At 36.0% G+C, this 13,452-nt stretch overlaps 1 protein-coding gene across 1 annotated transcript in view; it reads right to left on the bottom strand.

Moving 5' to 3' along the window:
• The window catches only part of SVEP1 (sushi, von Willebrand factor type A, EGF and pentraxin domain containing 1), a 157,039-nt gene that overhangs the window by 49,015 nt on the left and 94,572 nt on the right, over nucleotides 1-13,452 (bottom strand). The window contains exons 20-27 of the mRNA XM_045563960.1: nucleotides 13,082-13,173; nucleotides 11,611-11,707; nucleotides 9,853-9,966; nucleotides 7,565-7,678; nucleotides 6,652-6,853; nucleotides 3,832-3,989; nucleotides 2,768-2,969; nucleotides 451-626 (exon numbers count right to left, since the gene is read on the bottom strand). Of these exons, the coding sequence (XP_045419916.1) occupies nucleotides 451-626; nucleotides 2,768-2,969; nucleotides 3,832-3,989; nucleotides 6,652-6,853; nucleotides 7,565-7,678; nucleotides 9,853-9,966; nucleotides 11,611-11,707; nucleotides 13,082-13,173 (1,155 nt within the window). The remainder of the gene's footprint in view (nucleotides 1-450; nucleotides 627-2,767; nucleotides 2,970-3,831; nucleotides 3,990-6,651; nucleotides 6,854-7,564; nucleotides 7,679-9,852; nucleotides 9,967-11,610; nucleotides 11,708-13,081; nucleotides 13,174-13,452) is intronic.

The following is a 13,452-nucleotide window of genomic DNA, read 5'->3' as shown; positions in this document are numbered from 1 at the left end:
AATATTTGTTAAAAAGTACTATTGGAAGACAAGTTGAGTTCTGCTTGCAAAGGAGAATAAAAGGTGGATAGCTATTAGCAGTAGTCCAACATGTATATTGATCACAAAACAAAACAAAACAAAAATCTCTAAAACAAATAAACAAAAAACACCAGCAATTAATCTCCCCATTGGAAGGCAGTTTAACAAGCACCTGTTAGTTCAGCATGCTTCTTGGCAGTCTTAACACAGATCCTCAAAGGCATTTCTTATACAGAGAGTCATACAGCTCACTTAGGATAAAACTTCCAATAACTTGTAGTCAGGGTAACCAGGGGGTAGTAAATCAGAGAGAAAACTGTTCATCTTTGTTCAAAACCAAGGACAACAAAGCTAGCAAACTTTGATGTTCTTTTAAGCACCACCTCCTCTGGAGTCTAACAGAATTATATCTATTTTGCTAAGACATACCAGGTATGGCCGAACCAACAGAGAGGCCAACACCACCGTCAGATAATTTTCCATCAATATAGACTTTCCAGGCTCCATTGGCACTTGTCCAAGTGATTGCAATATGATGCCAACTGCCGTCATTCACTGCGGGACAGTCTGTTATCTTTTCCTTGCCATTCACATAAAGTACCCAGCTGTGGAGAAACACATTCCAGAGAATATAGTCATTAGTCATATGTTGCAATCCTTTCTGTGGGGCATGTTACTATTTTTCTTCTTCTTCTTCTTCTTTTTTTTTTTTAGTGGGTAAAGTACTTTGTATAAATCTGTTACTCTTTTTTTCTCCATTTGGTCATATTTCATAGAAACAGATTTGACTTACTAATTACACTTTGCTGTAGCTCACTGAAAATTGGTTTGTGTTTCTTAAACACTGATGGGGTAAGAAAAAGTCTTAGGATGAGCCAAGAGAAGTTGCTCCCATTTGAGACAACTCACCAAATGGCTGTTTTGGAGACAGTGAGTCAAGAACGGACGTAGGAGCTGTGTAAATGCCAGACTGGCCTCTTCCCTCTAGAATGTAAGTTTCCTAAGACCAAGAACAAACTTCAGATGCCTCATAGAAAGTAAGTCTGTCTCATGCTTGCTGCTACGGTCTGAACATTTGTGTCCTCTCAAAATTCATATGTTGAAACAGAATCACTAATGTGATTAGGAGGTGGGGTCTTTGGGAGGTAATTAGGTCATGAGGTAGAGCCCTCATTAAGAGGCCTGAAATAGACCACTTGCCCCTTCACCCTGTGAGGACACAGCAAGAAGGGGCCATCTATGAACCAGAAAGTGTGCCCTTACCAGACACCAAATCTGCTGGCACCTTGATCTTGGACTTCTCAGCCTCTAGAACTTTGAGAAACACTTTTGTTGTTTACAAGCCATTTACTTTATGCTATTTTGTTATAGTAGCCTGAACGGACTAAGAGAGTTGCCAAAGCAGTCAGATGGCAGACACAAAGTTTATTGATCCAAAGAAAAGAATACTTGGAACTAAACAAGGATCACCAACCAAAAGAGGTTTCCAACAACCATGTCACTTAGGGAATTAAAGATAATAAGCAGTTTAAACTGAAAAAATCTTCAAAAGCAAATAGAGAAAACAAGTGTTTAGGGAAAGTTAATAAGGAAGATCAAAATTCACTGAATACTTCTCCCAGCATCTTCTCAGTCCCCATTCAAAGATGTTTATGAAAAAATGATATTTTTGTAATATTAATTGTTGCCTTTCTGCCTTTTCCCATTTTTCTCTCCTTATTAAAGGAGGCAACAGAGTCTCTCTTTATATATATTTTGCCTCAAGAGAGGGTTTTTGCAAACTTCTTGGATTTTTTTTTTCTGAAAGCTCAAGTCCTCTGAGAGGAATAGTGTTGGAGGATGGGGAGATTTCCACCAGAATACTGAGATTCCTTTGGATTGATGTGAGGAAAGAGAGCTCAGTGGGCTTCTGACAGCTGCAACCTGCTCATTAGCAGGCCAACAATTTGGGTGGATTTGAGAGGAAAAGGCCTTGTGGTGCATCACAGAATCTATCCAGATCAAAGGTACAAACTTGAAGCCTTGCCAAGTACTCCACATGTGGAAAAAAGCAGTGATCTTGAAAGGAGCACAGAGGCCGAGTCAGTGGACAGCTTGATAAGTAGTGTGGACAGTTGACCAATGATGGAAGTCCTGCCCACATCTGTGGCTCTTGAGCAAAACTCTGGGTATAACTGAGGCTGGCTCTTCTGACAGCCCAGAGGGATGGAACCCTGGAGTTGGAATTAATTGATCTTAAAGAAATAAAGCAGTGTCGTCTTTCACACTGAGCTTGCAGACTAACTCATACTCAATATACATGTCTCCCATGGGTTAATAATGTCACCAAAATAAACTTTGGAGGTCCTGCTAAAAAGAAAGAGCATCAGTCTTAGAGTCAGAGTTTGATACTTAGCTCTGTCACTTCCAGGGTGTGAGATTTTGGGCAAATCATTTAGACTTTCTGAAACTTCGTTTCATTATCTGTGAAATGTGCACTAGTTCCTCAGGTCATTGTGAAGATGAAATGAAGTAACACATGTGAAAATACTTAGTAAACAGTAACACATAATACAGATATGAAGTATTATCCCTAAAACTTTGCCTTCTTACGGAACTTGTCCAGATGCTCTATTTGATTACTGTGACCCTGCTGTTCTATTGTGGCACCTGACACTCCTACTCCCCCAGGCCCCAGACTCAGTGTCAGTTCTCACTTGGTGCCAAGATATGGTCTAAGCACAGCCTTCCTGACACTTCTGCTTACCCATTATAATCAGTCAGGAGGAAGGTATTATCGCTGCCATTTTCAAGTGCATAGGAGATCGGTGTTCCATAGTTGGTGGTGTCAGAGGATTTCATCCAGAATGTGCAGGTCACAGCATGGAGAGATGGAAGTACACCATCTAGCATGACGTAACCATAGATGCCATAAACTTCAAAATCCAGGTTAAAACCTGTAGACTGTTCTGCAACGAGTAAGAAAAGTGTGTAGACCATGGCACTTCCAAGGCGTTTCCAATTGTTTAAGGTAAACAGTAGGTAAGCAGTACTATTGTCAAAGGAGCTCATTTCAGTGAATGCTATTATCTGAGAAGCAGTTTCAAAATTAAACACATATTATTTACAGAATACATGGAAGATTCTTTTGAATAAAATAATCAGTGAGTATATATAAGCACTCATATACTTATATAAGTATATATAAGCACTCAATAGTGAACGGAAGCAGAGAAATATGGAGTAATTGGAAGGAGATGTGGAATTGGAATGTTATTAGAGCTGGAGATACCAAAGCATGTCTGTATGCTGAGGAGAACGACTCAGTAGAGAGGAAGTAATTGATGTCACAGGAGAGAAGGAAGAAGGGCTGCAAGGGCAACATCCTGCCCTCCCTCAGGGCTCTATTCCCTATTTCATGAGCAATTCAGCTCTGCCCCAAACCTGCATAGTCCATTCAATATAGCAAAAGTCCTACAGCTAAAAGTCTCCAGTCTCCTGAGAAAACAGTTGAGCATTGATCTATTGATTGTCAAACATGTCCATGGACTCTCACGTCCTAAGTTAAGTGTTTCATCATAGTGTCCTTTCTAAACATGTAGAATGTGAAGACATCTGCTAAATTCAGTTTTCTTTACTTCCCCCTTAGCTTCAATATCCTCATCTGTGCTATTGAGGATAATAGTACCTAGTTTATTGGATGACTGTGAAGATTAAATGAGTACAAAGTACTTAGCACAGTTTTTGGCATGTAGGCAGTGCTTGCTTCAGGTAAAACTGATATTGCTATTATATTACTATTTTTAGTATTGTTATTGAGTTGCTATATACCTGTTTCACACCTGCTGCCTGAAAATCCCGGCCGACATTTACAACTATATGAGTTTAATTCATCTACACAGGTGGCCTGATTTCTACATGGGTTAGACTGACATTCATTGATGTTCAGTTCACAGTGTGACCCTGTGAAGCCTGCTGCACAATGGCATCTGAAAGAAAACAAAATGTTGTAACATTAGAACAGCTGCACAAAGGGATTAGAGGAAGTCTCCCATTTATGATAACTTTGTCTGAAAACATTGGGAAAACTGAAATGGTGAAACATATTTCCACATCAAAACAGTGCTTTAATTGTTAGTTACTTTTTCTAGTTCATCAGCTTAAACCTATGTAAGATAACATGTAGTAGAAATGTTATAGTAGCAAAAATAGAAAGTAATTCTCATCCAGGTGAAATATTATTCACACACTGTGGTTTCTCTTCTCACAGAAGTTCATAGAAAAATATGAAAAGTTCAGTGCTGTTCTAAAGGCTTTTATATATTAAGCCGATTTTTATAACAATGAGGTAATACTAGTATTATTCCCATTTTACAGGTAAGTTAAACTGTGACTCAAAGAGGTTAAATAATTTGCCCAAGTCCTATTGTTAGTAAGTGGTGGAGTAGGATTTTGAATTATATGGCATATCAGGATGCCATACAGTCTCTGTGGTATGGAAGAAACTGTTTAAACTCATCAGAATAGAAAATATATCTGATAATGCCAAATGTTGACAAGGGTGTCATGAAATAGGAAGTCTCATATAGTGAGTAGAACTATAATTTGCAATGGGAGAAATTGAGAGTTTATATTCCCAGATCCCTATAGATCCATTTCTCTTTATCTACTCTAGGAGGTTATTGCACAAAGTGCACAGGGACCCCTGTAACAAATGTTCAAGGCAGCACGATTCTAAAATGTCTATGGAAAGGAGAATGGGAAAATAAACTATTGCATAGTCATGTAATGGAATACTAAGCAGCATTTAAAACCAATAAACCAGAGCCAAATGTATCCGCATTGATAATACTTGAAAACGTAAGTTGAGTGAAGAAAAATGAATTGCAAAAGGATACGTATAGTGTAATACCACTTATGTAATATGGAACTATGCCATACCATATACTGTTTACAGAATCATATATGTAGTAAATTATAAAAACCCAATGAGAAAGATATATACAAACTTCAGGACAGTGGTTACCACTGGGAAAGAAGAGGAACGTGTATACGTGTGTGTGTGCTCACGTGTACATGCATGTTGGAGGGAATCCAATCCTACTTTTAGAACTTATCTCTTTAAAAAACAAAAAATATAAATCAAATATGGCAAAATACTAAGGTTTGATAATCACAGTGATGAGTGTCTGACTTTTATTATTATTTGTAATTTTCTGTATTACTAAAACATTTTATAATTAAAAAGGACCTATCTAATAAATGTTAGTTAATATTACATTACTAGCATTTCATATGGAAACCTCTTTGATATTGACCTAAGAGTGACTAATATGAATAAATAGTGTTTGGCAGGTTTAAAAGGAAATCTCAGTTTGAATTGGGGGATCATTACTGGGTCTCCGCATCTAAAGGTAAATATATTTTTGCTAGAATTTCACTCAACTTTATCCTCCCATGTTTGATACCATTACAGCACTACCATACCCTCGTCTATGAAATAGGTTTACATTCCTTCTGAATTAGGGGAGTTTACCTTCACCTTTACTCTAGTTAGGATTTAGACAAATTTGGTATTCATCAATTGTTTTGAACCCTGGGGAGAATCTGGAATTCTTGTTGTTCATCTGGAAATTTCTCATTGGTTATGGTTAGGTGCTATAATATATGCCAGAAAATGTAAAGCCCCCATGAGAAGAAAATGCCTACACTGATAAGACCTCATTTCCATATTGAGGGTAAAAATCTCATTGGCTGATTTCTTCCAGGTAGTGCCGTGGCTGTGTTGTGGGAGGCTGGTAATGTAAGGGGGCTGAACCAGAAGGGGACTGAGAAATGTGGCAACTGGGGTAGACTTCCTTCCTTTTAACTTTTGTAAACTCATAGAACCAGCAGCATGTTAAGGACAATAAAGTTTCCTAGGATTCTGCAAGCAAGAGAAACTGATCTTCTGTACCGCAGAACTACTGCTTTCTGTACTTCCCTGCAAGGAGAAGGGGATGGGACAGAACAGTCTTTATAATGACAGGAGAGGGTTGGTTTTCAAACTGCATTCTACTGGCACCCTACGAGCTGCCTCAGGAAGACATAGCCTTTCTTCCCCTCAAACACTATTTTCAGCCACAAAAGCTTAGGTTTATTATTTATTTATTTTTTTATACTCATGTTAGACTTCTTAACTTAAGGGTTACTAACCTAAAAAAAATGTTTGAAAACCATGGACATAGAATATACATGGGCACTATGATGGTATGATTGTACATCCCATTTTGAATTTACCTAGTGTGAAAACTGCAGCTAAAATAGAAAATATTTTAAAAGATGGTATTTGTCTACTTGTATTTGCTTCTGTGTAATTATATTTCCTTTTATCTTTTATGACTTTCTAAGTATAGAATGTTGGTTCCCAAGTCATCAGAATCATTGGGAAACTTAAACCATAACAAGTTGCCTATTTTAAAATTATAGACTCTACTCCAGGCTTAGTGAAGCAGGACCTCAAGTGGTGGGGAGATTCTATCGTAGCCTATCCTTGGGCCAATGTTAGAGAACCGCTGACTTGAGATTGAAGTTATACTGCATAAAGGTTGCAGAATGACTGAAGAGTTTAGAAAATAAACATGGTGAAAAGAACCAGACTCAGCCTTTTACCTGAAGCTATTGGCACCATCTTTACACGTAGCTCCATTTTTGCATGGCTGACTGAGACACTCATCCACGTTTTTTTCACACCGGGTACCCAAAAATCCAGGTGGGCATTTGCACAAGAACCCCCCAACCTGGTCTTCACAGACTGCATTATTTAAGCATGGACTTGACTGGCATTCATTGACTTCTGCTTCACAGTGCAGGCCTAGGGAGGGATGAGAAAGAGAAAGAGCCCACATGATTAACTGTCAGAGAAAACTGTGATCAAAGCGTTGAGTTCTGGCAGGATACTGCTTCTAAAGAATTGGCATGGAGGCTGCAGAGTCACTGGCCTATCAAATGGGTTTGAGATCCATTCCGTAATGGGCTCTGGTTTTTGTAAGTCATTTTAGGACTCTGTGTTTTTGATAATCTGCTGTTTTTATCTTACTTCTTTCTGACACTAAGCTTACTAATGGATATCTAATTGAGATAATGTGAAAAAATAAGGCTTGTTCAAAACTTTGCTCTGTTTCTTTGACCTTGCCTCTTTCCTTCACGGGACATGTTCTTTCTTGGACTTCCTCTTTATCAGTTAAGTATATTTTAAAATCATATTAGTTTGCATCCATTCGTAATATAATCTTACATGATTTGTCTCTAGTTCCTTCTTTAAAGTTTGTCTTAATACCCACATGCACACACACACACTGCACATACTATTTTTTTCTGAACTGTTTGAGAATACATTGCAGACCTGAGCTCTTTTATCCCAAACACCTCAGCATATATTTCCTCAAAAATGAGGACTTTCTCTTATATAATAACAATACAGTCATAAAATCTAAAAATAACATTAATATATATTAGGAAATGTACCAATGAGTGGTGCTTTACAAGATTTTAAGACAACGTAGGAAGAACGGAAACATCTTACCTATATATCCTTTCACACATGTGCAATGGTAGCCAGCCAAGCCATCAACACAGGTGCCTTTATTTAAACAAGGACTGGAGCTACACTCATTTATATTTTCTTCACACAGTTGACCTGAAACAAATCATAGAATCTTTGAGCTGGAGAAAACGTGAAAGGACTTTAAGACCAATAGTTTTCGAGCAAGTTGTTCAGGTATAGGAATAGAGCAATTAGAAATTATGGCTAACACGCTTGTGAAAAATTTTGCTTTTTGCAAAATACGTTGAAATAAAATGTTTTCTTTCATTCTGCGGACCACAAAAATTTTCTAGCAAGAAACTTAACATGTGTGCAATGGAAAATGAAACCATGAATATCTGACCATATTTTTTTAGTTAAAAAGATAAGTGTGATTTTGTTTAAAAATTTTTCTCATGTTATTTGTTTGTAAGTTGTTCACCCTTTGTTTATTCCTTGTACAGTTAAGAGGTAACAATTACAAAATTGGCAAAAAATTATGGGAGTATATTTTTGTTATGCAAATTCGGAAAACAGCTAAATTTCTGTGCAGCTGCCCCATATTCTGTGTGAACATAATTTGAGAATCACTGATGTAATTCATATCCTTTATTTTACACACCTAGAAACTGAGATTCAGAGAGGTCTGTGACAATATCAAAGATAAGCACAGAAATGAGCCTAGAACCATAGTTCTTCAAATTCAAGTTCATGTGTACAAAGACTCTTTGGGTTGGAGAGTTTAGGATGCCTAAATTTATAACTCATAGAGTTATCTAACACATATCTAAATAATTTACATGTCTCTACAACATGAAAATGTGCTAAAAGAAAATTTCACCAATAAAAGTCAGTTTCTGAGAATAGTAAATCTAACGTAATACCTGTACTTTCATACAGACTAAATGAGCATGTTTTGTTTTTTATAGTAAATCCATACAATACACTTAATGTCTAGCAAATATCACAATACATTTAATATCTAGTAAATATATAATTTTTAATTTAGAAGTTTGGATCTATTTTTCTCGTCGTATGTGTCTGCCGTTCAGGTCACAAGTTTTTACTAGGATTCAACTTTAGGGGTCATTACGTGACATTTGGAATTTTTGATCAAGAAAGAAATGTATGGCAGAGTTGCATCATTTTCATGCTGTGTATGGAAGTGCAATCATATGCATGCATAAACTCAATGTATTTCCCTGTGTGACTGGGGCTACCACCATTGCATAGATTCCAAACAGAGAAAATGAAAGAATTGGTTCAAATGATTACTACTACAAATTATGATGTTAAACATTTTTATTTCTTTAGGAAAATTGTTATTAGATTATAAAGTTATTAGAATCTGGTTCCTTTGAAATGGTTACATTGAACTTACTAAATTATAGAAAATTATATACCCACATGTATTATTAATATATATTTAGATACACTTTTAGGGTATAATAATTTTATGAGTTAGGTACAGTGCTAGATGACACAGATGATCTCAGTACTCTTCGTAATAATTTATTATAAGATTATTACTGTTTATAAAATAGTAAATCATATTCTATTTTATGATAATATATTATCAATACTGTAATGATTATAATGTGATTGAACAAGGGAATTGAGAACAAGATCCACGGTTTGAATTATTTTTTTGTGAAAGGGTATTGGATGCTGCAACTCTCTGACTTAAGTAAGATATACACTTAAATATATGTATTCATTTAAGTTAAAAGGAGAGGCATAGTGGCCCATAACAATTTCAAGGATACAAGTGCCTAACATCCACAGTTATTGATAGTAATAATCTCACAAACACACACACACATAGCCATAGAAATAAGCACACCCACTCTTCATAAATTCAGTACAATACTAATAAAACGCTTGAAAAGGACCTAATATTTGTCTGGCAATGTACTAGCCTTTACATATTTCCTCTCATTTCCTGGCTTCTATGTTTACATATGAAGAAACAGGTTCAGAGAAGTTAAATGGCTTGTCCAAGGTGACACAGCTAGCTGGCAAAGATGGGAGTAGGTCTGCCTGAGGTTTTATAAACCTCAAGCAATTTCATACTGCCAAATTTATATCTTATTCTTTTTATATAACAAAATAATGAAAATAACACTTTCCAATGCATACAAATATTAGAACATTAGCAGATATGCCTCTTCAGTATATTTATAATACCCTATAAATGTATCCTAATGATACACTCCAAATTTACCTTAGCAATAAAATCTTAATAATTCGAAGGTTTACATTGTAAAAGTAAGAAACTTTCCCCTTACCTGTGTAACCCAATGGGCACTCACAAAAGAATTCCCCAACTCGGTCTTTGCAAATTCCATTGTTGAGGCATGGCAGTGAGCTGCACTCATCAATGTCTGTCTCACACTTTAAGCCTAAAATGCAAACCAAACATTGAAGGACAATCCAAGAAAAGGATTAACAGAAACAGAACCATGATCATTTAAAGGTAATTATCTCAATAATCTGAATTTACAGGGGAGTAGTGGTGAATAAAAGGGTAAAATTTGTTAAGTGCTACCATCTATTAAATATTTAATGAAGGTATGACCTCTTTTTAAACAGATTTAATGTATCCTTATAAGGATACATAAAAGACAGCAAAAGATCCCAAATCAGATGTGGGGTGAGGGGACCTGGAAGCATAAAACAGAACTAGAGATTACATTAATTCCGAAGTTAAAAATATGACGTCATATATGCTTGGTACCAAGGTCACCTGGCTGAGGGGTGGAGGTGGGGGTAAATCCTGCCAGATCTCAGCTCACATGCCAGGTGTCCCAGAGTGGGCTGCATCTTCCCATAGGGTGCACATGGGCTTTCCATGGGTTAGCTCTGCTGGAAGCCCACATTCTCCCTCTGCTCTAGGGGCCTCACCACTACTAGCATCAGCATTATTTGGGAACATAATGGAAATACAAATTCTCAGGTCCGTACCCCACACCTACTGAATCGGAAATTCTGGCGCTGGGGTTTAGCCTTGACATGTTTCCTCTCATTTCTTGATTCTATTTTTGTATATGAAGAAACATTTTCTTCATATATATGTTTTAACAAGCCTTCCAGATGATTCTGATGCACACTAATGTTTGAGACCCACTGTCCTATATGATGCCTTCTCTCAACCACCACTCGTTTATAAAATTCTGGAACAAGATCCATTATTTCTTATGGAATGTCAGGACAAAAATTTTTATTAAAATTCACACTCACACACACACACACACACACACCAGCTATAATAAATGGAATGTAAATATTCTTGATAGCCCTTGACTATATTTCATTTTCTAATTTTTGTTTTGTTTGTTTTGTGGTGAATTTCTTTACTTAAGTACCATTTTTCCCATTAAAAACTTTCAAATTGGTTGTAAAAATTTAAAAAACAGAAGAGAACAGAGAATTATTTTAAATTAATTACAATTTTAAGGTATAGTTCTTTTCCCCTCAAAAATTATGTTTTTAACTCAACTGGAATGTGAACCAAACATACTTTAAGATAACATAATTATTACATAATTCCTACATAATCAAGTCCAAAGCCATATTGTTTTTCTTAGCACAGCCTCTAGAAAGATAGAAACAAGTCAACAAATGGTAACTATTCACATGAACTTCCATTACTGTGCAGCAAATGAGAGAAACTAGGAGTTTGTCTCATAAAGATGTTTATGCTGGACAATCTGCTCTACTTTGAGTGTCATGCATTTAATTTGTGATAGACTGAAACCTTGGACATAGGCCCTGGAACTATATTCCAATTTGAATTGTGAATTATGATGGGAGTTTTCCATAAAGAGGATGATTCTTTATTCTTCCTCCAAAATATGCAAAGAAAATGTCACTTGTGAGGTATGCATCCTTTTTTTAATCTATTGGTTTATCTTGTTCAACCAAATTGTGGTGTGTTTGTGTGGTCTAATGTATCTTAAAGGATAATTTAATGTACTAAAGTTTGATACTGCAAGTCACAATGATTTCATATAAAACATATTAAAATTTTCATTCCTCAATGTTACCTGTATATCCAGGTAGACAGAGACAAACATAACCACGCCCAAGTTGTTGGCAGGTTCCACCATTGTGGCAAGGGTTTAAGAAACATTCATGGAAAACCTACCAGAAGCAAAAAAAAAAAAAAATCTATCAAAGACAAAGCACTCTATTCATTTCAAAAGAACCCTGCCTAGGGAGTTAGAAAGTTTGCAACATTCGATAGCTGATTCCTGTTTCCAGGTAAGATTGCTCAAGCTAGCTGGACTGTGGTCTGAATAACTTGGTGCTTGCCATATATGGGCACAAATAATATATTAATGTATTATTCTTTTTTTAATCTTAATGGATTTAGATGGTACAAGTGTTTTTTGTTAGATGGATGAATTGTACAATGCTAAAGTCAGGGCTTTCAGTGTTCCCCACACCAGAATAATGTACGTTGTACCTGACAGGCAGATTTTTATCTCTCACCCCCTCCCACCTTCTTAGCTTTCCGTGTCCATTATATCACTTTATGACCTATATATATACCTGATTTAGCTCCCACTTATTAATAAGAACATGTGGTAGTTATATTCTTGAGTGATGTTCTGGTAAACCAAAGCAGTGTTTCTAAATGTTGGTTGCACACTGGAACCCATTTGACATGTTTTCAAAATATACTAAGGATGGGGCCCCAACACAGACCAACTAAACAAGAATCTCTGGAAGTGAAACCTGTACATTATTATTTTTTAAAGTTAGCCAGAGGATTCTATTATGCCTCCAGGTTTGAGGGTCACTACTTTAGGGATTCCCACAAATTTCTATGTCCATTAGGCTCAGTTTCAAACATGACTGATAAAGTCCTAACAAGTCATTATGTTTGGACAAAGCTACAGGAAGTTGAAATAAAAAAAACTGAATTATCCTTAAAAATACTAAATGCCAAGGAATTCATGACATTGGGCAAGATGAATTCAGAGTAATAGCTGAATCTACCAAAATACTCAGACTTAACAACTAGTCTTTAAAAAAAATGAAAAGCAATGGTTTAGTTATGTTAAGGTTTTAAACTCATACCTTATTCCAAGAAATTGTTATTATTTTTTAGTTGGCAAAGAAATGTAAATAATTCTCATGAAATCTGAGTAACTCTTCCTGCAAATCAGAAAAGGCATTTGGCTAAACCGAATGCCCTTACTCACATGATGGGTTCTACTTGTGGTGAGTGTTAATTATTAGTGAATCAAAAGGCTCCCACATCCACTTATTCTTGTTGCCAGACATTGCTGGGAAAAACTCTGATTTTTTGGTACTTAGAAAATCTAATGTTGCATTTTTGGAAAGTTCTTAATAGGATTCATAAGTAAACACAATTATTCATTTATAATATTCATGAATCTTGATGACTTAAAGTTTCAATCCTGGTAGCTTTCCTCTGTGTGACCTGTAAAATGGCTAAGTTTTTTCCAAGCATTCTACTGGAGAAAATTTTATACAAAACAGACTTGCCTGACTGCTGACTTCATACTTCTTTTTGATATGTCCAGGGGAGGCCAGGGCCACTATACTTTCCTCTGCTGCTGAGAAAGTAGAACTAAAACCTAACAAATTAATAGAAAAATATGTCAAGGGGTGGTAGATATCGCCAATAAGTAGACTATATCTAAATATTATGGTCAAGATTCAGGCTGTCAGAGCAGGTAAAGCCACATATATTTTGTTTCAGTAATATTTAAAATTAAAAGAACATAAAGATGAATGGCATATGCCATTAAATTCTAGACTCTTAGAAAAGAAATTTGGAAATTGTCAAGTTCAATGTTTTCAAAACAAGGCTCTGAGTCATTGCCATTAAAAAGATCTCAAAAGGACAATTTAAC

The sequence above is a fragment of the Lemur catta genome, chromosome 10 (genome assembly GCF_020740605.2).
Source record: "Lemur catta isolate mLemCat1 chromosome 10, mLemCat1.pri, whole genome shotgun sequence".
In the NCBI taxonomy this organism is placed as follows: domain Eukaryota; kingdom Metazoa; phylum Chordata; class Mammalia; order Primates; family Lemuridae; genus Lemur; species Lemur catta.
This window is presented reverse-complemented; position numbering and strand designations above follow the sequence as displayed.